A 26,871-nucleotide genomic window follows, 5' to 3' on the forward strand; every position below is an offset into this window, starting at 1 on the left:
GAAAAGACCAGTAACAGCTAGAGGAATCCAAGAAGCTTGCCTGTAGGAGATTGCTGCTGAACTTAGCCTCGAAACAATCAAGGAATTTCTTAGGGCAGCAGCCCCCAGGGCCTGTCAAGCATGTCCTTCATGAAGGGTAGGGATGTGAAATCTGACTGGAAGGGTTGCTGTTGGGGACTCCATTTGTTCAATTTGCCGAAGTTAATTCTGGAAATGTTTCATCATGGTCCTAATGCTGGACTTAGAAGAGTCAGAGATGCCTCACCTATCAGATTCACACCCTTTCATGAAACAAATTCAGCAAACATTTATTAAGTTTGTACTGTGTACAGAGCATTGTTCTTTCTAAGCAACATCTAGAATAGGACACAGTCTCTTTTCTTAGGGAATTTACCATTCACAGGGTGATTCGACACTTAGACAGATACCTATAGCATCAGGGAAGGCTTCGTGGGAGATCCTAGGCATTAAAGAAGGGACTGGAGTTCAGCCAGAGGAGTGGGAGACATTCTGTACATAGGGAAGTTTGTGAACCAAGATAGGAGACAGTGAAGTATAGAGTGTCTGGGGGCTGACAAGACAAGGAAGAGAAAATAGTTTGAGAAGGTAGGATGGCACCAGTTTGCTGAGGGCCCCAAATCCTAGATGAACCTTGCTTGGCAAGAAATAGTGAACCACTGGTTCCTGTAGTAATACTGTGCCGTGTGATTGCACAGGTTATCTTTCAATAAGCAGAAATATACCTACCCAGCAAAACTGAGTATAATACTGCAAGGGAATAAATGGTCATTCAGTGATACAGAGAACTTTCAAGCATTCATGATGAAAAGACCAGAACTGAATAGACAATTTGACTTTCACACACAAGAATCAAGATAAGCATGAAAAGGTAAACAGGAAAGAGAAATCATAAAAGACTTTCTAAAGCTGAACTGTTTACATTTCTACATGGAAAGATAATATTTGTAACTCTTGAGACTTTTCTCAGTATTTGGGTAGGTGGAGGGATTATACCCACACACACACATACATATAGACAGAGAATACAGGTTGAGTTGAATCAGAAGAGATGATATCCATAAAAATAAAATAAAATAAAAATTAGGGGGTGAGGGAGGAAAATATTGGGAGGAGGAAGGGAGAAATGGAATAGGGCAGGCTATAACTCATAAAAGAGATAAGAAAAAAAGAAAAAACTTGTTCAGTGGAGGAGAAAAGGGAGAAGGTAAGAGGGGAAAAGTGAAGCTTACTCTCTTCATGTATGGCTTAAGGAGGGAATAACATGCTCACTAAATTTGGTATGAAAATCTATCTTACACTACAGGAAAGTAGGGGAGGAGGGGACAAAGTGGGGTGAGGGGGATGATAGAAGGGAGGGAAAATGGGGAGGAGGGAGTAGCTAGAAGTAAACACTTTTGGGAAGGGACAAAGTCAAATGAGAGAATAAAAAAGTTGGGGGACAAGGTAGGATAGAGGGCAATACAGTTAGTCTTACACAACATGACTATTGTGGAAGTCTTTTGCAAAATGATACATATATAGCCTGTATTGAATTACTTGCCTTCTCAGGGAGGGAGGTTGGTTGGAATTCAAAGTATTAGAAACGAATGTTGAGAATTATTATTGCATGTAACTGGGAAATAAGAAACACAGGTAATGGAGTATAGAAATTTATCTTGCCCTATAAGAAAAGAGAGAAGATGGGGATAAGGGAAGGGTGGGATGTGATAGAAGGGAGGATACATTGAGGGAAGGGGTAATCAGAATGCAAGGCATTATGGGTTGGGGGAGGGGAGAGAAGGGGAGAAAAATTGGAACTCAAAATTTTGTGGAAATGAATGTCGAAATCTAAAAATAAATAAAAACAAAAAAAAATAAGCAGAAATATAATGAACAGGTTTAAAAACTGAAGGTATTTATCACTTTAGTTACACATTCATTCTAAGGAATAGTGACCCTCCTTCCTTCAGCCATCTCATATCCAAAACTTTCACTTGCTGAAGAAAGGAAGGAAGCCAATCTTTATTAAAGGCCTTTTACAAGTATTATCTCATTGGACCCCCACTGTTGTGGGAGGTAGGTGCTAGTATTGCCCCCATTTTACGTTTCAGAAAACTGAGGCCAACAGAGGTGAAATGACTTGCTCAGAGTCATGTAGCAGTGCATGACTAAAGTTAGCTTTGAGCTCAGGTCTTCTTGACTCTAGGCCCAGTGCTCTACCCACTGAGCTGGCTGTCTGTCTGTAGGTAGCTGCCTGTTCTTAGCAATGAATTCCAGGAACCCAATGCTGTCTGGCAGTGATTGTAACTCTGCCTGGTAACAGCCCCTAACTTTTCTAGCCATTAATTATTTCTAAGCCAACAGAACAGTTAGGGAGCAGAATGCTCCCCCCAGATAAGACTTCCACACACTTTGAAGGACCAGGTTTAAAAGTATGTTCTGTAGCCCTTACAAGGCTCAGAAAGGAAACCACACTGTCATGAGCCCATGTGATAGAAAATGCAGAAGCAAACCCTAAAAAATAACTCATCCCCCAGAAATATTCATCCTAAAGGTATTGATAGAGTAGGTGAAATCTGAGCATTTGCTAATTGATAGAGATATAAATCTGTCAATAAACGGAACTTCCGGTTACGATCTAGTTCAATAAAAATATCATGATTGGTTAGTGTGCTCCTTTTTCCATTTTCAGTCCCACAGCATCCCCTTGTGGTGATTATTTTAATAGCATGAAAACCCAGGAATTCTAATTTGTAAATGTTAAATGCTAAAACATTTTTTCCCAGTGATTTATTTCCTTGCCTTTTCATATGATTTCAGATATCTCTATGCCTACACTCAAACTATGAATTATAATTATTTTCAAAGATTTAATCCTCATATTTGGAAAGTACCTATATCTGTTTTCCTGGCTTTTATTACATAAGTTGCTAGATAGAATTAACTGTTGGAACATTATTTCTCAGCTATTTTCTCAATGAGTATTTTTAATGTAGTTATCAAATAATGAAATCATCCTTCTAGTATTGATTGCCTCCTCCTTTGTTTGATGTGAGTTCTTCCATCTGAATTGTCTGTCCATGCTGTTTATGAGATAACTTTTCTTTAAATTATTAGCTATGCAGATATGTAATAGAATTTTAAAACTAGAAGGGACCTTAGGCATCATCTAGTCCCATTTCAGACTTATGAGTCTCTGTCTCAGACCTGTGGGCATGAAACACTGCTGAAGGTGCCTGACATGATGGTTATGTTGGTTAACATCACTAAGCTAGGTCTCTTCTTTCTTTTTGTTCTTTGTGAAAAGGGATGACTCCCTGGGTGGGGAAAAGGATATGGATATACATATACATATGTATATATGTGTGTGTGTGTGTGTGTGTGTGTGTATGTACATATACACATATATATACATATATGTATTCGTAAACTAAATTTTTAAAAAAGAAATCTAGAATCAGTAAACTTTTTTATTTTAAAAATAAGATCTCAGGTTCAGACAAGTATAGTGACTTAGTGGTATAGCTCAGACCAGAATACATTCTTATCACTTGTTAGAAGATGAATTAATTGCTCAAATCATTCCATACATGTCTGAATAGAACTTGAGCTGAGAATTTGAATGTTTTTCTGTAACCCTATGCTTTACCATGAATAAAGCATGTTCAGTTTCACCCCAGAACCCACACAAAACATCTCATCTTACATGAAACCACTTCTAATAAAGACAGAAGACTTTATATAACCCAACAACCCTAAGAATAGAAGTATTCACAAAAGCACACATTCTGACAGGCTTTTCCATAGAGAGGCAACGTGGCCTAGTGGAAAGAGTTCTAGATTTGGAGTCAGAGGATATGAGTTCACATCCCAGCTGATGCCTCTTTGATCATCAACAAATCACTTAATATCCTCAATTTTCTTATCAGTGTGAGAAGTATGAATTCAAGAATCTCTCAAATCCCTTCCAGCTCTGTATCTGTTATCCTACAGAATTTCCTGTGTATAATATAAATATGCTTTTGATTAGGATCTTCTCCCTTGGGGTAGGAAAAAGAAAGAAATCAGAGTAGGATTAATTGTGTGGTTGTGTGTATTTGTTGCACATTATGTATATTGGTTGTGTGTATGAAAGACAAATAGGTAAAACAAGATTGATAAGTACACCTTGGTAGTTCCATGTTAAATTAAAAAGGCATTGTGAGAAGCACATTAGTCATTATGGCAAACTTTATGCTTTCAATAGAAAAACATCCTTCAGCTATTTATAATAAAACTTACCATGAGTTCATCTCCTTTCAAGAAAGCTTTAAGTATTTGGCATGTTTCATTTTTGCCTTTCTTTTCTGTCAGAATATGTCTTGGTTTAGTTCATTTTCTTGTCCTTTTTCAATTTTAATTTAGATTACGGCAGCAAACCTCTCGTTAATGGAAATCCATTGATGGATAATGTTTAGGAATCAGGAAATGACAGCCAAATCATTCATTTTCATGAGTCCACCCCAAGCCTGTATACAATTTTCTTCCTTCTATAACATTGGAATCACAAAGGATTTTATTTTTCTCCATTTTGCTTCAGTTTACACTGTGAAGACTTGCTGTGTCAAAACTTTAAAGTAATTTCTCTTTCCATCAAGGTCTATATGACTAGCCCTATTCTGAGACCTTATGAGGTACCAAGTATGTGAGCTGCTTGCTGTCTTTACTTTTAATGAAGCACATCATGCTTCGTTAGCTTAATCACTCCTTAAAAGGTTTCTTCTGATTTAGTGCAGAGGCAGAGCCACCCAGAAGTGGCTTGTTTTTCTAGGACTTTCCCTTTCCTGTCAATAGAAGCTTCAGAATCTTCTTCCTGCACTAGCTACTACACTTCAGCCGCCTGGATTGCTTTGTCCCAGGGTGGGTCAGAGATGGGCTCTGCCCCATTTCCTCACCCTCCTATTCTTCACCTGGAGCTCCCAGTCCTGCTTTCGCCTCCCTGGTGTCTAGAGGACTCCTTCAAAATGTAGACACTCCCTTCTTGTGCGTACTCAGTGTCTCCTTTAGCATCTGTGTGCCCTGGAGCCTAAAGTGAACGAAGGGGGAGGATGAAGTAAGTAGGCAGCTGGGGAGTACCTGGTGCACTGAGTGCTGGGCCCAGAGTCAGAAAGTGTCATCTCACTGTTTCACTCTGTTTGCCTCAGTTTCCTCATCCATAAAATGAGCAGGAGAAGGGAATGCCATACCACTCTAGGATATTTGCCAAGAAAATCCCAAATGGAGCCAAGAAGAGTCAGGCGTGACTGAAACTACTGAACAACAACAATAAATGCCATAGAGGGAGGGGGAGATTTGGAGGACTCAGGGGGCTTGAGACAAGTTATTCTCAAATGTCCATGTGACTTTGGAAGTTGCCTGACTCACTAGATCTTAAGTTCTTCATCTTTTAAATGAGGAAGTTATTTTGATGGCTTCTGAGGTTCTTACAGAGCCCAGTGGTGCCATTTTATTTCTATTTCCCCTGTGTTAATAGCAATAAAAAACTCTCAAAGGAACTTTGTACTTTAAGGGATAGAAATTTAGGAGAGACATGAGAATGCATTCTGTTTCAAGGCAGACTAAGGAAAGAAACTGGTCAGAAGCAAGAGATAGCCAGGCAGTCCAGTCTCTGGAGCCTGTAAAAGAAAAGAATGGGGATGGTAGAAACAAAGAAATGCCAGTGGGCATTTCTGTCAGCAGGATATTAAACCCACCGCCGCCGCCACCTCTGCCCGTCCCTACTATCCATTGCAGCAGAGTGTGATTGTTTCAAACTGCCTGACTAGTGGGTGAGGTGCGGGGAGAAGATTTTTTCAATTCTTCAGCATGAGGGTGGATAGGAAGGAATGTGCATCTAGAATCCCAGGTTGGGACTAGGATGCATTTCCTGTGAAAGCAGTGATATGTAGCAAGAGGGGGAGGAAAGGGGTGAAAAGAGACCTAACTTTGGAGTTAGAAGATGCTGCCTGAGACTCGTGAAAGCTGGGTTAGGCAAGTGACTGAAACCCTGAGACTCAATTCTCATGTATCAAATCAGAACGGTAATACTTGGACAGGCATCATGTGTGAAAGAGTTGTTGTGAAGAAAGGACTGTGCACATCTTGTACTGATCCAAAGGCATGCATTATTTGTCTATGTATAGACGTGTGTGTGTGACATGATTAAGGTGCGTTATGGCTTACATAGAATTTTGTGGGCTAAGCTGAGACAGACCATTGGTGTTAATCTAGTACTACAAGAAAACTTGTTCTAGTTGCAGTCAGTCTGTTTACAGACCTTCAGACCCGTAACCTGCTTGGATCTAACTAAAATTTCTAATTATGGAACACAGAGGTGTTAACTTAAAAGCTCCTTCTGAAATGACCACAACTTACTTCCCTAAACTCAGAATGTCTTATCTCAGTTAACTTTCCTTTGCATAACAGATTTCATTCATGATATATAAAAATTTCATCTTTCAACTCTAATTCAGGCCCCTGGTAGTTCATCCTGGTCTCATAAATGTTTCATTAGTTAGCTTTTTGCAGTGGTCATATGTTTAGTGAGAGAGAGCTGACTCCAGACTGAGGAAGGCCTGAGTTCAGGTCCCATCTGTGACACATAACCGTGTCTTAGTAACTCTCTGCTTCAGAGCAGTTGCTGGTCTGCGTTGACAGAGAGAGCTTTCTCCCTGGAGGTCCCTCAATTGATGTAATCCCAGGTTTAGATTTTCAGTTGTTTGAGCATGACCCTTCTGGCATAAATACTATTGTTGTTTCATCCAAATTATCTGCTCAGCAAAGCTAATTCTGATGAGCAATAACTTTTTTTGGTATCACTTTTTGAGTGGGGCAGTTCATTAACAGGAGCCCCTTTCTACCTGAGCAGTGATTTTTCTCCTCTCTCCCCTCCCCATTCATACTTAAAAAAAAAAAAACAAACTGGTACTCTGGTATGCTTTCTAGGGCATCTGATTCTCCTACAGTTAAAGCGGTGAGCACGTACAGCACGAATCTCATCTCCTCAGTCCAGAACAAGGATATTTACTGAGCACTCAGCTGCCAAAATATTTCTTCCTAGTGATTTCTCTGATAACAATTTTAAAACAGTATTTTTCAAACCAAGATTTACAATTCCCTGAAGATAGTGCAAACTAGGAAGGAGCAAGGAGGACCTTAAAACTTTTTTTAGCATCGTTTTCTTCTGTTAACCTGTGTTGCTTTCTGTGCCAGCTTTTGGATGAGGAAGTAAAACCTGTCCATTGCCTCTGTCTGTCTTTTTTAATCAGCTCATTGTCAGTTTTTCTCAAACATTGAAAACTGTGGTGATATGATTAAAAAGTTTGAGAAGGCATAACTACTAAATTTTTATGTTTGATGCCAGAAAGCTATCTCTTGATTCCCATGTAAGCCTTAGATTCCTTAGATGTTCATAGCACTCTTTTTTGCTTTGGCTTTATGTATTAGGTGTTTCCTAAAGAGCTATTTACAAATCAGATATTTTGCATGTGGACTTATGGTTTCATAATGGCTCTTTTGCCCTAAAGCCTTTTAAGTAAAATTCTCTTTCAAAACAAGTAGCTTCTTAATTTATCTTTTGTAAAAATCCAGATTTTTCCCAGATTCAGTTTGCTTAAAGTGTAACATATTAAGTATTTGTCTGTTCTTTTAGAAATTAGGTTGACAAAGATGGCTCTGAATTTCTCCTTCCTTATTTATTATGCACTGAATTTTAGACGTATGTTGCCTTTTGATCTCTTTTCTGGAGCTACTGATTAGATGTGTTTGAGACACTGATCTTTGTACCAAACCAAAGACTTTTCTTTGTTTTTCTGCAACAGAAAAACTCTTTACTTCTGTTTATATATTAGAGACCAACACTTGTATAAAAAGTCTCCTAATTAGCATAACAAAAATGATATTTTCTAACCTTAAAGATGAATTTTTTAAAAAGAATTTTTTACTCTTTACTTTAGGTACTTGCTACAGCCAAGAGACAATGGAAATAAGTCCTCAAAAACCGATGACCTGGGGTCACTTAGGTTATACATATGCTATACAGAAGACTGTGTGCTTCCTTCAGAGTACTATGGTCCTTTGAGAAGTCTGCTGCTAAAATCCCCAGATGTTCAGGTACATTAATTAAGCTTCTTTTTTTTAGTTTAAGTATTGAAAAAAATAGCCAACAATTATTGAATAAATGATCTGAAGCACATAAAGTATATTCGGATACAGTATTGACCTAAAAATAAGCTGCATTTTATCCCAACTCAGATTCATACAAAATCTGTAAAAAAGACAAAACTGAAGAGACCAGTGATGAGAAACAGTTAACCCAGCATCTGTATTTGAATGGGGGGAGGGGAGCGAAGGACTTGACAAATTATTTTTATAAGATAACTTTGTTATTATTTTTCAACTGATACATAAGTATTTTTAGGACTATAGCCAGTCTTTATACCATGAGTTATATAATTTTAAAAGTCCCAGAACATAGGGAATGTGCAGCACCGTGGACCTTCCATTTCCAAGGGGGGAGGTCTTTCCATTTGCATTGTTGTAATAACTGTGTATTGTTTACTTGACTCTGCTTGCTTCACTCTGCATCAGTTCATGTAGATCTTTCCATGCTTCTCTATGTATCACACACATCATTTCTTATAGCACAGTAATATTCAGTTACATTCATGCGCCACATGTTTGGTGGACATCGACTTTATATCCAGGTCTTTGCTATCATAAAACATGCTGGTATAAATAATTTGGTGTATATGGGGACATTCTTAGAATGGTTTTCTTGAGAAACAAGCCCAGTAATAGATTCTCTAGTTCTAAAGATATGAGCGTTTTAGACACTTTATTTGCATGATTCCAAATTACTTTCCAGAATGGTTGTATCATTTTGAAGCTCCACCAACAACACATTGGTGTCCCCCTCCAATATTGACTTGCCATTTTTTGTCATCTTTGGCAATTTGCAGAGTGCAAGTTGAAACTTCATAGTTGTTTTGATTTGTATTTCCCCTTATTATTAGTGATTTGGAACATTCTTTCATGTGGTTGTGATTATTTTGCAAGTTCTTTTAAAAACTTCATATTCTTTGACCATGTGTCTATTGGGAGAAGGCTGATAGTCTTATCTGTGTTTATATATCTCAGATACCAAACCCATATCAATTCATAACAAAGATTTTTTCTTATCCAACTATTTCTCTTCTTATCCTAGATGCATTAATGTTATCTGTACAGAGTATATCTCCTACTCATAGCTGTGAGAAGCATATGATCTGCTTCTCTTCTAATATTTTTAGAATGTGCTCTTTAATAGTTAAAGTTTCATTTAGATTGTGTTGTAAAATGTAGCGTATTGTAGAATATAGTGTGAGGTGTTGGTCTAGGCCTAATTTCTGCCAGACTACTTTTCACTTTTCTCAGCAGTTTTTATCAAATAAGGAGTTTTTCTTAAATTTATATTAGCAAACACAGAGTTCTTAAATTCCATTGTTTAGAATTCTCTTTTGTCTGGTCTCTTTCATTGATGTGTGTGTCTCTCTCTCTTCTTTAATCATTATTGGCTAGTTTTGAGGACTTCTGCTTAATAGTTAAGTTTAAGTTCCTGCATGCATTGTTCCCCTTTTATTCCCTACCTTTTTTCATCATTTTCCTTGATATTCTAGATTTTTTGTTTTTTCAAATGAACATTGTTCTATTTTATCACATTCTATAAACTCTCTTTGGTGACTTGGTTGGTATAGCATTAAAAGGCTAAATTAGCTTTGAGAACTTTGTCATTTTCAGTATATTGGCACAGCCTCATCATGAGCATTGAATATTCCTCAGTCTGTTTAAGTTCTTCTTTATTTCTTTACAGCACAGTAATATTCAGTTGCGTTCAGTCACAAAAGGAGCCCTTTGTGATGGAGTCTTTACACCTCTTTTATGTACTTTGGTAGACTGACCCCTAGATGTTTTATGTGTTCTGTAATTGTTTGGAATGCAGTTTCCATTTCTGTTTTTGCTGCTTTGGTGCTGTGATTATTGTATAGAAATGCAGCGGAGTTTTGAGGCTTACTCTGTAATCGTTCCTTTTTTAACTGCATTTATCGTAATAGTTTTTACTTTGCTCTGTTCTAGCCTATCTCTTCATCAGCTGCTTACATTTTGGGGGAAGTTTGTCGAGATAAATACGATGCTGTTTTGCCTCTTGTGCGACTGCTGCTGCACCACAATAAGTTTGTTCCTTTTGCCACTGCAGTGGCTGAATTAGACTTGAAGGATACCCAGTGAGTGCTTGACTTTTTTAGATATTAATAAGCTATTAATTATCAGCATTCTTGAGACAGGCAATCTGCCCTTTCACCAAGTTCTTCTCTCTGGTTTGATCTGATGTCGTTGGCAGCTATAGAAATTTGCTCAGTCAGCTTTTGTAGTTCAATTACTGTTACAGTGACTAAGCTTTAGGCTTATTTTATAAAGTAAAAAGAGTACTTTCACATACTTTAACAAAAACTAATAACCTTTCTTAGGGTTCACATAGTTGCCTTTTTCTACCACTAAATCTTCCAACATATTCACTTGTAAAATTCACCTTTTTTTTGTTGTTCTCTAATACCTAAATATTAGGGTAAATATCTCGATTGTTTGGTTGTATTGCCTTTTTTTTTTTTAATGCTATACATTTACATTTTGGAAAAAGTATAAGAAGCATATACCATAAAGTTGTACTTCAATGCCTTATCATTATTCAGTTAACAGGCATTTCTCGATACTACTACTATATGCCAGGCATTGTGTTATGTGCTTTACAAAAGTAAAAAGAAAGCTTAAGGATCTTATACTGTCTCAAAGGGGACAACTTGTACATAGATAAGTATGTCCAAAATAAACAGGAGACAGTTTGGGTGGAGCATAGTGAGCTTTAAAGCTGAGAATTAGGAAAGGCTTCACGTAGGAGGCAGTATTTGACCAGAATCTTGAAGGGCATGGGGTTCTAAAAGGAGGAGGTGAAGACGGAGTACATTTCCAGCAGGCGGAACAGCTAATACAAAGGCACAGAGATGAAAAATTGCTTGGCATGCGTTTTTAGAATAGCAAGAAAGGTTGAGACCAGATTGCAAAGGTCTTGAAATGCCATATAGAGCCAGATTTTATTGACTAGGGAGGTGATAGGGTCAGACCTGCTTTGCAGGGGATGGGTGGAGTGGGAAAGATCTAAGGCCGGAAGACCAATTAGGAGGCTGTTGAAGTAATCGACTTACACGGTGAGGAGGACCTGAGCTATTTGAATAGAGAGGACACTTGAGTGTGAGCAGTGTTGTGAAGTTAGAAATGACATTTGGTATTTGAATGGATATGTGGGGTGAGTGAAAGGGAAGAGGCAAGAAAAATAGCCAGGTTGCAAACCTGGGAGACTGGAAAGGTGGTGGCAACTCTTGGTTCCTAAAAGTTACGTACTAAATGTTTCTTGGTTGATTCATTGGGTTGCCACAGTAGCACAAGCTTTAGTAAATTCTGCTAAATTGGCAAGGACCCAAGTTTGGGCAGGCCTAGTGACAAATTGCTTGACTTTAGGATGACAGATTTTTAGCAAGAGCAGCCTTCAGAAGCATTCTATAAAAATTATAAAGGGTCTTGCATTCTGTGTCTATAGAAAGTTATAGATATACCTATAATAACAAAATCACAGAAGACATTAAAACCTGAAAACATTAAAAACCTGAAGTACGTTTTTATTCTTTTGGAATAAGTTTTATAAATTGAGTATGTGACCCTGTTTAAATACTTGACATCTGCCAGCATAGATGATTTGTGTACTAAAGTTGATATTAACTTGGGCACATTTTTATTCCAGAGATGCAAACACAATTTTTAGAGGAAATTCCTTGGCTACTCGATGTCTGGATGAGATGATGAAAATAGTGGGAAGGCACTACCTGAAAGTGACATTAAAACCTGTCCTAGATGAGGTACTGTGCCAGCTGCCAACAGCTGGAGTCTGTAAACTTTGAGAATCTCTTGATTAAGTGATGTATTGACCAAAGAGAAGTTATCCAGAGATCTAAATCATACATTAATTATACATATATAATATGTGTTGTTTATATATTATATTATATGTCATATTATATATAAATAATATAAATCATGTATATAAATTATTTGAACTAAAGAAATTGATGCTATCAGATTGAAAGAAGGGGATAATATAGAGAGTAATATGGTGAACCTTTATTTCATAAGCTTTATAAAGCTTATGATTTAAACAAAAGAAGCTGTCCAGAAAGCTAAATTCATCAGTATCTTACTTAAAGCCCCACAGCATTTCTATTCTGATGCTTCACTTGGCATATGAGTGCCAATGTCTGAGTTCTTGACAGTGGAGCCAACAGAACACTTTCTTATCTAGCAGACCCCTCCAGAACCAAAGGTTCTTAGAGCTGGAAGGTATCTCAGAGGCCTTCTGGTCTCACCTGTATCACCTGTATTGTCCAGGAATCACCTCTACAACATCCCCAACAAGGAGTCCTCCGCCCTTCATTTAAACTTCTCAGGAGGAAAAGTCAGGACCTTTCTTCCATAGTTCCAATCACTAAGGCATTTGCTCTTATACAGAAGCAAAATTGCCTCCTGAAGTTTATGGGCATTTCTTCTAGTTCTGCCATCTGGGACAAGGCAGAATGAGCCTCATCTCACTTCCACATGGGAGTCCTTTAAATATTTTGAAGAATGTTGGAAAGATTTACATATAGGTCCAACAACTGGCTCTGTTTGTCATTTGAGAGTTTTAATTCAGCCCTTTCATTTTATATATCAGGAATTAGACCTAGAAAGTAGGTGGCAGAACTAGGATTTGAATCCAGGTCCCCCCAACTCCAAATGCAGTACAATCTCTGTATCTCATCAGTATCACTAAGTTTGAAGAGGCCAGTCACTGAGTACTGGCCACCAGATGGTAAATTTTTTTGACTGCAACAACTCATGAGGACTGTCTGCCAAGGCATGGAGGAATTGTGATCTGTGTCATTAGGCAGTGTTGTCCCACTGATCTTTTGAAGGACTACTTAAAGAACAAGGTTAACCTCTAGGGAAATGTCTTGGTGTTTCTCTCTAGTTTTCTTCAGTGTGTTGTATTTTGAGGCTCTTTTATATTTGAACATTGTGCTTCTTATGACTTCTCATTTTCCAGATATACCAGGAATGTATTTTTGCATAGTTCTCTAGAAATATAGAAAGAAAATAAACTAATTCAAAGTAATTTTCTTTTCAGATATGTGAATCCTCAAAATCCTGTGAAATTGACCCTCTCAAGTTGAAAGAAGGGGATAATGTAGAAAGTAATAAGGTGAGCTTTTATTTCCTAAGCCTTTATGAAGCTGTATTTAAGGTTGACTCCATTTCCCAGCTACATTATTATAATGATAGATTAAGGGAAACTCATCTTATGTATTCATTAACACTATTAATAGTAATATTTCTCATGTTTAACTTAATGTAATATTTTTTCTTCATAAATTTTTATTTCAGTTCCTAGTTTCGTTTAAGTTTTAGGATCAATAGTACTACATTGTAGATATGGTAATGTTCAGTTTGTGATCAGTGATCAACACATACTTGAAGATAATTTGAAGAACTTTATTCCTCATTTGCTAATTCTGCCTCCAGCCTGATAAAACAAATTTATTCATGACCAAAAGCTATGATTTGAATAGCCACTACCACCATGTGTACATGCACTGATTGTGTGCCTAGCTTACCTTTGAGACACTTTTGTTCCCCTTGTCTCACACCAGCTGTGATCTATGTGTTTTTGCTTCACTCTTTGGCCTTAAACTCCTTGAAATAGCTCATGAACTCAGTCCTTTCTAACTGAATGCATTTACAAAATGCAAATGTACTTTTGGCAGCATTTTAAAGCTGCTAAGCTCTCTGTTTCTCAGATATAAACATCCTCCTTTGAATTGAATAGTGTATTTATTCCAAAAATTCCTAAGGTAGACTACATGAGAGAATTAAACTGTACACAACTCTCTGTAGTTATATAGTCACAGCTAAGGACGACTTGATCTACAGCAACCAGGAGGCTTAGTCATTTAAGAATTACTAAGGATTTCTGTGCTAGCAGAATTTTTAAGATTCCGTATTCTTAATACTGTTCAGTAGTTTTGTAATAACGATGTTCTGTATTGCATTTGTCATGTTTAACAGGCAAAATGTGAGGAGAAAATACGTTGTTGAAATGATATAATACTTAAAATGTTATTTTACTCTTATAGGAGAATCTGCGCTACTATGTAGAAAAATTATTCAGTATGATTATACAGTCCAATATGAGCTGTCCCACTGTCATGTGTGATGTGTTTTATTCGCTGAGACATATGGCTGCTCAAAGATTTCCTAGTAAGTGTGTCTGTTTTGTCTTTGTCAGGCATTCACATTGCATTCCATGCATGGTGTTTAACTTTAAAAGGTCCTAGGCCTAGGTCCTGCCTCAGACATAGAAGTTGCTTTACCACACAAGGTTCCTGTATTTTTCAGAAGGATGCCACTCTACATTAGTAGAAGGAAGGTCATCTCTTGAAGTTACTAACACCAGCAAAATAATAGGTCCAGTCCAAAATAGATGTGTTAAGTTGCTTCAGGTACCATTGTCTGGGTTTTTGATTTGCAAATAGTTCAACCTTATGACAAAAACAATATGTAATCTTTTCCTTTACATTCAAAACCACATTATCAGTTTTGTTTCATGACAACATTAAGAAGTAGTCTTTGTCAACCTGTCTAGACAACAGCTTCAGGCGAGGAGCACGTGAAAACTACCAAAAGATAACTAGGAGATGTGGCCCTGGCAGAGTCAGAAAATATACTAATGGTTACACTTCTGCCACCTACTGATGAGTCTGGCAAGAACTGATGAGAATTCTTTGCAGAATCTATGTTTACCACCCTTTTTTCCCTTTATACTTTATTTGAGTCAAAGGGAGTTGGGGTTTTCCTAGCAGTATGTAGTTGAGAAACAATCACACAGCTGTGTACTTAGGGCTTTAGTGTTTCTAAGCCTGTTTAGGGGGTAAAAAGCTTCAACCAGTGTATTTTTGTTATCATTTTGGATTTCCTTTTAATATTTTTCCTCTCTGTACCTCCTGGCTTCCCTCAGGTCTCTCCTAAAGTCCCACCTCCAGTTTATCCTATAGAGATCTCATTTGTACATAGACGTTAGCTTGTTGTCTTCCCCATTACACCATAAGCTAAGCAGAAACTGTTTTTTGCCTTTCTTTATGTCCCCAGCATTTAGCACAATATCTGACACATAATCTGTGCTTAGTAAGTACCTAAAATTTGTAAATCATTGATCAGCTGAAGTTATGACCTGTCTAGGATTGTCATTTCCAGAAGGATCTGGGAGTTAATCTTTCCATGTGCTTTTCTCTGTCTTCTAGTAGCTCAGGGTTTTGTTTTCATTTTCTAATCCACCTCAAAATGCTCCACTGAAAAAAAGATATCTCCTAAGTCTAGTGCAGCAGATTTTGATTATTTCTTTTCCCATTCACCCAGGACAGCTATCTTCTCAAAGTCAAAATTTAGTTCATCTTTTTTTATTAATTTCCTTTCTTTTAGATGCAGTGTTTTTTATATTAATAAATACCTCACTGACTTTTTAATTTCAACAGAAAACTGTAATCATACTTTACATTGTGAAATAGATTTTATCTATTACTGGCATGCTCTGATATGGCAAGAATGGCAGCTACTTCCTGAGGGGTTTTGCTTTAAAAAGTTTAGTAATGTCAAACTTCAGGGTAGCTCCCTAATTGTAACACATGATGTTATTATTTTTTTTTTCAGTATTTTAGTTAAATTGATATAGTTGTTTTTATATATCTGCGTGTTCTAACAGAAACGTCTCCTTAAAAATGAGCACACATAGGCAATACAGGCAGCCATAGCTGTTTGTGCCTATAGGTTCGTGTGTGTGTGTGTGTGTGTGTGTCTGTCTGTGTGTGTGTGTGTGTGTGTGTGTGTAGATGTAGACATATACTTCTACAACCAGCTGCTGTGGGAAAGCTTTGCTAGCTTAACCAATCATAATTTTTTGAGGGCACATGCATATGAATAGCTAAAGAAAGATACCCAGGTAGATGATAGGCTCATTTTCGAATTTTATGTTAAATAGGCCTTACAGCTCCAGATCCTATCAGCCCAGGTGGGTAAGGTCTGACCTGCAGAACACACACTGAATCAGCATTTAGTCACCAGTTGGAGATCTCGATTATCTGGCCTAGCCTAGTTCTAGGATTGCCACTAGGTCGTGCTAGATGCTACTTATCTTTTCTGTCGTGTTTCTAGAGTCCACTTCTGCTATTGAAACATGAGCTGTTTCTCCCTCCCAGCTCAGCATTTCATGTCCCTCCACAGTGTTTGGTGGAACGATTCTCGGCCTGCTTTGAGTGATTCTTTTTCTGTTTCTTGAAGCCAGCCTTCACAGTGAGCCTTGTCACTTCACCTGCTCTTGATCCACATTCAGGGAAACAGTTCACTGCTTGATTGTTGAGGATCTTTTTATTTTGCCATCTCGGTTACGTGCTCGTGGTTGGCCCTCATGACTGTCCCATGTCCCCATTTTTCTCTGCAGATGATCCTCATGTACAGTATTCTGCCGTCAGCAGCTTTGTATTTCTTCGTTTCTTTGCTGTAGCCGTAGTGTCACCTCATACTTTTCATTTACGACCTCACCATCCAGTAAGTGTTTCTTCTGTTCAAACTTTGCTCCTTTTTTACTCACATTCATTAGAGTGAACACAAGTAATAGTGAACTAATTTCTTTGGTTGTATTTTGTGATGATTCATTATTTTAATATTTGTATACCTTTTTAAGCTATTATTAAGTAAAATACTGGCATTTTTCTCTTTATAGATTTTTTTTTTTTAAGAAATTGAACCTAAAACCATGGAAAGTCTTGTAACTTTATTGTTATGGATAAAATACTTTGTTAACTATTACATCTGTATTTTAATTAGTTTTCACATTTTTTATCTCAATATTGGATTTTTAGGATTTCACCTCAAGTGAATAAATGCAAAAATATTATAAGCAAATGAATAAGTTGTATAGAAATAAGGCCTTTTCTAAACCATAAGAAATTAGCTCCTTTACGTTTTTAAAAATTATATAATTTTGTTTGTCTGATATAATGTTACCTAAATAATGTCAGAGCTACCACATGATCTAAATTATATTTAACTCCCTCATACCTAATTTCCATTTACATAAACTTTTATGTGTTTTTATTCCTTGCATAGAACAGCCTACTTCTGCTAATTTACATGTTTTTTACTTTAATACAGTAGATTTGTTTTATACCTCCATTAAGGTGCTAGCTACCAGGGATACAAAGGTGAAAAATGAAAGTCTCTTTCCAAAGAGCTTACAATATTAGTAGGATAAGACATATGTACAGAGAAATATAAGACAAGGTTAAAAAAAGTAATTGGGGGGAAATGGGAGATTCAGAATACTGTAAGAAATTTGATGGGAGACAGATCACTTTCACTGGGACATTAGAAAAAACTTCACGGAGAAATTGGTACCTGGACTGCGCTTTGAAGGAAGAGGAATATACCAGTAGACAGATGTGAAGGGAAGACAGCCTACACGAGGCAGCAGAGAACAAGATAAAATTGAGGAAAGGCTGATTGTCCAATTTGGCCCTAAAGTTATGTGCATGAAGACGAGCAGCATGAAATACTGCTGGAAAAGTAGATCAAAAGTAGACTCTAGAAGACCTTAAAAGCTGAACTAAGGACTTTGTATGTTATTTTATACACAATGACAAACCATGGAAGGTTTTTTGGTTAAAAGAATGATAGAGTGAGTCTTCTATATTAGGAACATAGGTGGCTAGATTACAGAGAGAAGGCACCATAGGCCAGGAAAGCATTGAAGAGGCCATTGTAATCACCTTGACAGGAATTGTTTATAGCCTGTCTATGGTGGTAACAACGTGAATGAAGTGGAGGGGATAGATATACAAAACATCGTAAAGATGGAATAGAGAGGAGTGGTAGCTGTTTGGACATGGAGTGGATGATTGGCATTGGAAAGAAGGAAGAGTTAAAGGTGCTGCCCGTATTTGTCTTAATGCCTTCAGCAGAAATAGGAAGTTAAGAATAAGACAGATTTTTTCGAGGAAAATATTTCATCTTTGGACATTTTAAGTTTGAGGAACTGGCCAGATGGAGCTGTCCCACCAGGCAATTTGTAACAAGAGTTCATAGCAAAGACTGAGGCTGGATCAAGAGGTTTTGGAGCTATCTGTATAGAAGTGATAATTGAATCCATGAGCGTGAATGAAATTGTCAAAGCAAAATGTGCATGCGTGTGTGTGTGTGTGTACATATGTATGTGAGAGATTGAAATTAAGAGCAGAGCCTGGAGGGACACACACTTGGGAGATGAGGAAGGAAGAGGGACCAACCAAGGGCCTGAGAAGGGAGAGCCAGGCAGGCCAGAGGGTAGTTGAATCCTCAGTGCTTATGTAGTTATTGGTGACTTCAGAGGGATGAGAGACTGAAGTTAGATAGCAGGAGGTTGGACACTGAGTGAATACTGACGTAGAAGCAGCAAGATTCGACCGCCCTTTTGATAAGTTTAGCTTTGAAGGGAAGGAGAAGGTTCAGATGATAAATTTTTTTTAGAATGGAGGAACCAACAGAGAAAAAGATTGAAAATGAATTGAGTCAGGAATGATCAGTGGAGCACGGCCCCAAGTAGAATGAGATCAGGGACCTAAGTGCTGTTAACACACTTAACCTTGGGCCAAGAAGCTCATCCCAACCCCTGAAAACAAAGGACAATGAAGACAAAGATGTTCTGAGGCCTGAAGGTCCTCACACCGGATGTAATAACCATCCTCACAGTTTATATGATAGCACCTAAACAGGTGTCCTTTTTATTCTTCACTCAGCCTTGACATTTCATGACAGTTTGGGGACTCAGTTTCTGTGCAGTTGTGTTTCAGTTGTATTTATTCTCCTCTTTGCATGAGATGTATTCATATACCTACTCTAGTTTACCGTTAATTTTTTCTTTTGACTTCATGAGAATACATTTGACTGTGTTTTATGATGATATTCATGGTACCTCAAAAAAAGGTACTGACTAGCTCCTACCTTCATTCTGGTGGAGGTGTATAACAGACCACAGACTGAACCTGAGATCAAGACTAAGGTGACCGGCTCATGTACCATAGACCACACCCCCGCTCTGCCTCTGTGGGTTGGGAGGTTCCCTGCTGACTGACAGTAAACCACACCAATAGGTCAGGGCAACAAAGGACACAGCTGGAAACAGATACTGTTTCAGCAATTTTCTAGTATATAATCATGTTGCATGATCGGTTGGCAAAAATATCAAAGTTGATGTGTACAATGTGTAGTTTCCATTTTCTCAAAAATGCACTTACACATTAAATTTTAGTTAGACCTGCCCAAGTAACTAAGTTAAAAGCGGCTCTAAGAAAAGAGGATTTGTGAGCCAAAGTTCCCTCTAAAGGGTAGACAAAGTAAGAACAAAATATTCCCACAGAGACTTTAGCCACAAGGTGTGATTCCTCTGGGTTGAGAGAGATGAGGAAAGTAAATACGCCTTTTGGACATTGAGGGTAGTAGAATATCCAAATGGAAGTGTCTAACCAGCATTTAAGAGCGATGAGGAAAGCCAGAGAGAAAAGAATCTCAGTGATGACATAATCAGTAATATTGTTGCAGGTTGCAGAGAGGTCAGAGAAAGTAAGGAGTGAGAGTAGGGTGTTGGATTTCTTGATTAGGAGATCATTGGTGACCTTTGAAAGAGCAGTTTCGGAAAAGATTGAGAGGTAAAAGCTATATTACTGGGGACTGAGGAGAAATGGGGTATTAAAGTAACAAAGGAAGTTAATATCATAAACCATTCTTGAGAAGTTTGGTGGTAAAACTAAAAAATGTCATTTTTATTTGGAAGGGTTGGGGGAAGCAGAGGAAGGAAGCAGTTTAGCTAAAGTTTTTTTCAAACAGGAAAAACCGTGATGTATTTATTAGAAGATAATCAGTGGGAAAACCAAGACTATATATTGATACTAGAGAAAGCAAAGAGAGAATTATCTCACGATTTAGGGACATAGGTGGAGTTGCTGTTGAAAAAAGGAGGGTGCCTTTTCATTTGAGAGGAAGAAATTATTTTGAAGTGAAGAGAAAGATGTATAAGAGAGCTCCCATCAAATGTGCTCAACCTTTTTAGTAAAGTAGAAGATAGGTAGTCTTTTTGAGTGGACCAGCATCAAAATGGTTTAAAATAAATATTGTGAGAAATGTAATAAACTGAAAATCATCAAGAAATAAATAACTGTATTGCCAGCCACCAGTTGGGGTCTGGGACCTGAAATACGCCAGCTTTCAGTGACAGGGAAGAATAATAGCTCACATTTCTATAACATTATGCAATTTGCATAATGATTTTCTCCTCCATTTTTTTCCCACAATAACCCTGAAAGGCTGGTAGAATAGGGAGTATATCTCTATTTTACAGATAAGAAAACTAAGGTTGAGACCTGTTGGGTGACTCTGTGCCTTCTTTGCTCCATTCTTCTGTTCAGGAAAGATAATTGAACTTAGATAGAATACTGAGTTTGGCACCAAATTTGAAATTACCTCATAATTTTAAAGAATTTTAAGAAATTTTAAGAACTTTGTTGTTTTGACAGAGAATTGTATAAGAACTTCACATATATAAGTAGAACTCCAAGTGGCCTTATGTAGATACTGTTAGGAATTAAATGGAATCTTGTGAATAAATTTAAGTAATGATATAAGTAAAGACATACATACACGCACAATTTTGTATGTGATATATTTAAGAACTACTCTTAAAATCTTTTAATTCCTCTTCCTTAGATCTTCTTTGTGATTTCTCTGTCTCCCATTTAAATTCATTATTAATTTCTAAGATTTTTCCATTTTTGCTGATACTTAATCTTTTAAGTTCTGTCTTATAATTATAGCTAGAAGGGTTGGACATGAATTCCATGGAAACCATTGAACATATTTAAGAGCACTGAACAGAGTATGTTTATGAACTGTTATTTTCAGATAAAAATAGAAAAGGGGGATAATGTGATCATCCTAAAAATGAGTAAATGGGAGTATAGTATATCAGAAACTTAAGGAAAAGGATAATATGCTTAATGTGTATTCAGTGATTAAATAATTATCTTTTAAAATCTCACCTCTAAAGGAGAAATTTTCCATTTGCTAGAACCCTTTAGTCTTTAATTTCTCTAGTTAATGATTTAATCTCCTTTTCAGCTGAATCATTGACTTAGATTTACTCTACTCTACTTTTTTACCCTACTGCTTTGGGGGAAAAAATAGACTCCTTTATTTGTCATGTCTACTTTTGACATAAAGCATATTTATTGATACCTTATCAAGAACTCAGTTGCTTCTTTTGAAAATTCCTTAGGATGCACAGACAATTAGAACGTTAACTCTCATCTCAAAAGCCATTCAGACTTTGGGAAGTTGGGGAAGTCTGTCTAAAAGCAAGGTGAGTATAGTCATCTTGACTTTCTCATGTAGCTGTTTTCAGATCTGTAGCCGTCATAACCACAGACCCTTCCCTTCTCATCCCTTCCCCCTACCTTCCTGCAGATAATGATAGAGAAAAGACAGCATCCTTTAGTACATGCCTTCCCTCTGCAGCTCTTTGCAGAGGGTTCACTGTGGTCTCTGAAGGCTGGGAGGGGAAAGAAATCCAGTGAAATGATAGAAGGATGGATCATAAAGCCTGCTCAACGCATTCATTTATCAGATCTCTGTCCTCGTCATCCCCTTCCATTGCCATTTTGATTCCCTCGTGTCTTGTCTTTTGATGTGTGAATCATGTTGTGCTGATATGTTTAGGCTTCCACTAACAGAAATCTTGTTTTGTTTCTTAGTCAAGTTTCAAAGAGACATTCATGTGTGAGTTTTTCAAAATGTTTCAAGAAGAAAGGTATATTGAAGCAGTTAAGAAGGTATGAGAATTTTGTTCCCTGCAATACTTAAGAATTCTTTAACATGTCTAACTGAATTAATAAAATAGTGTATCTTAAATATGAGAGGTTAAAAAAAATTTTTTTCTGTGGATTTTTTTTTCATCATTTTCTCCAAACTTCTTGGTGGTGTTTTCAGGGTTAAAGCTAAATTTAATTTCTTTTTTAAACTTTAAAACTCTTCAGTACATGAAAGGCAAGAACTTTCTAAACAGTAAGTCATTCAACTGGAAGCCAACAATGCCATTGTCTCAATGTTCAGCCCAAAAAAATATAACCATCACTGTTATAGAATGGTTAAGGGTAAGAGAGAGGCTGATCTGGTTTAATAAGAAGTCCTACTTATAAAATATTTTTAAAGATTCTACTTTTATTTTCAAATATAATGCTTTATTTAAGGTCTGTGAATATTAAGTAAGACAAGGTAAGTTAATGGAAAAAATTTACAATTAGTAATGTACATAGATCACTATATGTGAAAACCTGAGGTTTCCAATAAATGAAAGTAAGGACTGTACCTCTCAGTAAAAGACACATTAAAAGAATACTTAATACTTCATGCTCTTACTTTGAAAAAGCTGCTGATTTTAGACATGACTTGCCTTAACTTATAATACTTGAAAAACTGAGCAAAGAGAAACATTTTAGCCTACTATTTGATGAAGTCTTATCCTTTTATCCTTGTGGGCAAGAAGGAGAGGTATAGAGTATAGACAAGGTAGATTTTGAACTAGCTGAACAATCAGATCAAAAGAGAATTGCCATTGATGGTTTAGTATCAACTTGGAGACAGGTCCCCAATATACTAGTGACCAAGGCCCTTCAGTGGCTTGAATGTGGAGGCGTTAATGACCTGCTTGTCACTTTTACAGATGATGTAAAACTCAGAGGAATATCAGGTACATTAAATGACATAGCCAGTATTAAGAGATCTTAGCATGCCAGAACAATCAGTCAAGTCAAATCAGATGACATGTAATAGAAGGAAGTGTAAAATACTATACTAAGGTTTTATAGATTGAGAGAAGACTAGGCTCAGTTTCTGTGAAAAAGTTTTAGGGGTTTGAGAGGACTGAAAGGTCATCATGAATTAACAGTATGATATGACAGCCAAAAGAGTAGTTTGTATTAAAGGTGGTGTGCTGTCCAAAATGAAGAATGCTTTCTGCTTGGGTCAGGTCACATTTGGAGTGCTGTATTCAGTTCTGGGTGCCACCTTATAAACTGGCGCATCATCAGAGAAGGGTGTCCAAGTGGCTGCAGGCCAGGCCACATCAAGCTTGAGTGAAGGGACACGAGAGCTGTCTTCAAGTGTTTGAAGAACCATCGCATGAGTGACTGAACTTGTTCTTGGACCCAGAGAGCAGAAATTAAAATGCCCAAAGAGGCAGGTTTTAATTGGACATAAGAAAAGACCCCCTAGCATTTAGAGTTATGGTCAGTTAAAGCTAAATGACCAGTTGTTCATCTTAGAACCATTGACCTCAGAGGACGTCTTATCCAGCCCACTTGTTTTAGAGTTAAGACACAGGGAGTTTATCATCACTTGCCCAAGTAGGGAGAAACAGGAGTGAGGATGTATCAGAGGTCAGATTTTTGTTGTTATAGGCTCAAGGTGATAGTTTCTGAAGGCCCTTCCATTTATGAAATTACTTTTAGTGTGTTTGTATTCATACAATTATATGTACAGTGTTTTAATATCTCTGAAGGTAAGAAATTGTGTTACTCTAAAGACTATTTTTGCATGTTTCCAGTATATCATACTCTGAGGCAGCTTTCAGTAAATGAAAATGATGAAAGGACAGAATTGGTAGGGTTCATTTCAAAATAAGAAAAATGATAGTTTTTTAAAACTAAAAATGCTAGCCATTGAGGCCTTTGAAAATAAATTTTCTCTTATTTCAAAAGAACAGGCAAAGCTAAACTGTCCTTTTATTCCTAGGACATTGCTGAAACATTAGTAGGACATCATGGGCTGACTTAATGTTGGCAAGGTTATGTTGCACTATTTTTTGTTTTAAAGATGGGGCCTTTTTTCCCCTGTGTTTTCTTGCTACTGGTGTGCCAGAAAACAGTTGTTTTTTTTTTTTTTAATTTCAAAGAGGTTACATTTTATTGGGTGAAAACGAACATGTTGTTGGCACTGGTAATAGACAGACACTACATGAAACAGGCCTGCCCTCAAAAGCTTCCATTTTACCAGGGTTTTTAAATCTATGCTTTTCTTGGTCTGCATGCAACTACTCCCCAGGTGATTTTGAGTTAATCAATTTACTTCTCCATTCTCCTGCTGGAGTAGTTGTTACCAACCAGCCCTGAACTATTTCAAAAGAGCATTGAGGGCATAGATGAAAGGTTTTCATGACATCAAAGGTATTGTTTTTAGGTATGGAAGAAAAGAAAATCCTTCCATGATTTTAATGTCAGTGAGAGCCTGGCCACTATCGCCTTTGTTATTCTATGCCTAATTCTCTTCCAGAAAACAATTTTTTCTGAAGTTGGCTGTAGCTGATTATATATTGTATATTGCTGATATAATCAAAATATGCAGTTGATAATGTCAGTCAAGAAAAGATTTAAGAATGGTAGGAGTTTGATCTTGTTCTCACTTTGCCCTGAATCACCCACTCATGTTCTCCTTGAGTGTTACCATACTCTGCCCCCAGTCTCAAATTTTGTTCTTAGCTACTGGACTGGTAAGATTTTTTAGCTGCTTAAGGCTGGCTATGTGCAGTACTAGAAATTCCAAAATGTTATGAATTCTGGTATCTGATTTTTCATTGGCATTTTCATAAGGAAAGCTCAGCTGGTGGGTAGCAGACCATAGTCATGAAGTAACTGGTTCCTTCTTTCATACTGTTCTACCCTAGTTTAATACTTCTGACTATTAGTTCTTGATAGGCCTATGAAAAAAGACAGTCCTTAGAAGAAGAAAATCTGAAGAATGTTCCTAAATTTTAGTTACCTAAAGTCATCATCGTTGTTAGGTTTTGTCAAAGAGGCTGAGGTTGGGAAGCTTAGGTCTTGACTGGCTCTGTTCTGTCTAGTTTGTGGGGTGGTCATTTGTGGGCCTCAAAGAAATGAGATAGTTGCTTGGACAATCCCTCTGATTCTCCCGGATACCTATTCTCAAGGACTTAGATTCCCTGAATGCACAGGGTTCTTTTGTCTTTTTCTCCCTCAATACCCTTGTTACTTCTAAAGGATTCCATTCAAAGAAACAAGAAGTAAATATCCATGGGAAGGAACCCAGTAGCTTTTATTTGTTGACTGGGGAGGACCTGGGTTGAAGAGTCATCTAGCCTGACTGTTAGCAGATAATGGAAGGTAACAGAATGGAAGGATACTGGATTAGGTGTCAGCAGGTCCAGGTTGAATTGAAGCTCTTCCTCTTCTTTACAGCCTTTGTCACCATGAGGAAGTAGTGCTTCCTCTCTGTTCTTCTGCTTCCTGCCTGTAAAATATATTGTACTGTGGAACCCCAAAGTTTCCAGCCCTAAAACTAACAGTACTGTCAAATTAGACACAGTTCAACAGATCTTGGGGACATGCAACTAGCCACCAAGATAGTAGGGAACCTCCTTGGACCACGCAGTAAGAATTGTTTCTTAAAGTCACTCTTTGCTTCTTCTTAAATGCCTGGCTCAGGAGAAATATATTTCTCAGTCAGTATTCTTTTCTCTCTGGAACCCAGCTGGCCAGTGTTTTGTGAAGCTTTTTCTCACCACTTGGCTCCATTTCGTTGGACAAGCCAGCGTGACTATACCTATAGTGTAGACCTGTTGATCTAAATCACTACATTCTTTTCTTGCCATGGTGCAGGATACGTTTTCCTATAAAAGTGAAGTTTTAGAGGATATAAGTTGAGGATCTTTGTGCTATACAATCTTTCTCATTAAATTTCAGTTAACTTGCAGCTTTACCTTTACGGTGAATAAGTTGTACCATAAATTGAATTTGAGGAATAGTCTCACTTCTTTTTATAATGTAATTTCATTATGTCAATGATTTTTATGTAACCCTTTTCTCTTCACTTAGTTCTTAGAAGAAATTTCATCTACTGAAAGTAAAGAACCCAGTGGTATGAGTGAGCCAGTACATCTAAAAGAAGGGTAATTTAATCAAGTGTGTGTGTGTCTGTGTGTGTTCATTTATTTTTTTTTAAGTAGTATTAAAGGAAAGACATTCAGCATCATGTTATAGTGCAGAGTATGAGCTGGTGGGAGTCAGAAGCCTATGGAGATTTTGTCACACCCATCTCTGCCACTTGAACTAAATTCACTTAACTGTCTTCATCCATTTCATGCATAAATAATACATTTCCTGCATACATCATTGTCCTTTATAAAGTTAAAATTACTGAACAAATAGAGGGTGAAAGTGGTCATATTTGGTATCTTTACGAAATTGATCTGCACTTGCCTTTAGCACACAGCCAACCATTTAGTACCTAACATAAGTATAGGTACTAAAATAATAAAGATCTTATGTGTTAGTATTCAAGTGCAGAATTCAGTTTATGTGAGATAGGTGAAGACAAAATTGTTATTAGACACATAGCTGTTCAAGTTACTTAAGATGTAAGGGACAGTATTACCATATATTGAATTCAGTCTATGGGCCTAAATATCTGCATTGTTTTAACAGTGAAATGTACAAAAGAGCTCAGGGAAGAAACCGGATTGGAAAAAAAAATTTCAAGAAACGTTGGTTCTGCCTCACAAGCAGAGAACTCACCTACCACAAGCAACCAGGTAGTTGTGCTTACTCTGTATTGTGGGGTATTTTGATGGGTTTTACTTTTATCATG

The 26,871-nt window shown here is 37.2% G+C and overlaps 1 protein-coding gene across 2 annotated transcripts in view; it reads left to right on the forward strand.

Moving 5' to 3' along the window:
- Positions 1–26,871, forward strand: part of RASA2 (RAS p21 protein activator 2) — a 150,786-nt gene that overhangs the window by 105,646 nt on the left and 18,269 nt on the right. The window contains exons 10-19 of one of the 2 annotated variants that reach the window (XM_072618122.1): positions 7,974–8,130; positions 10,132–10,280; positions 11,849–11,963; positions 13,265–13,339; positions 14,271–14,394; positions 16,628–16,734; positions 21,491–21,574; positions 21,966–22,043; positions 26,100–26,173; positions 26,709–26,818. In XM_072618122.1, the coding sequence (XP_072474223.1) occupies positions 7,974–8,130; positions 10,132–10,280; positions 11,849–11,963; positions 13,265–13,339; positions 14,271–14,394; positions 16,628–16,734; positions 21,491–21,574; positions 21,966–22,043; positions 26,100–26,173; positions 26,709–26,818 (1,073 nt within the window). The remainder of the gene's footprint in view (positions 1–7,973; positions 8,131–10,131; positions 10,281–11,848; positions 11,964–13,264; positions 13,340–14,270; positions 14,395–16,627; positions 16,735–21,490; positions 21,575–21,965; positions 22,044–26,099; positions 26,174–26,708; positions 26,819–26,871) is intronic. The other variant, XM_072618123.1, reaches the window with a different exon arrangement.

Source organism: Notamacropus eugenii, chromosome 6, assembly GCF_028372415.1.
Source record: "Notamacropus eugenii isolate mMacEug1 chromosome 6, mMacEug1.pri_v2, whole genome shotgun sequence".
Classification (NCBI taxonomy): domain Eukaryota; kingdom Metazoa; phylum Chordata; class Mammalia; order Diprotodontia; family Macropodidae; genus Notamacropus; species Notamacropus eugenii.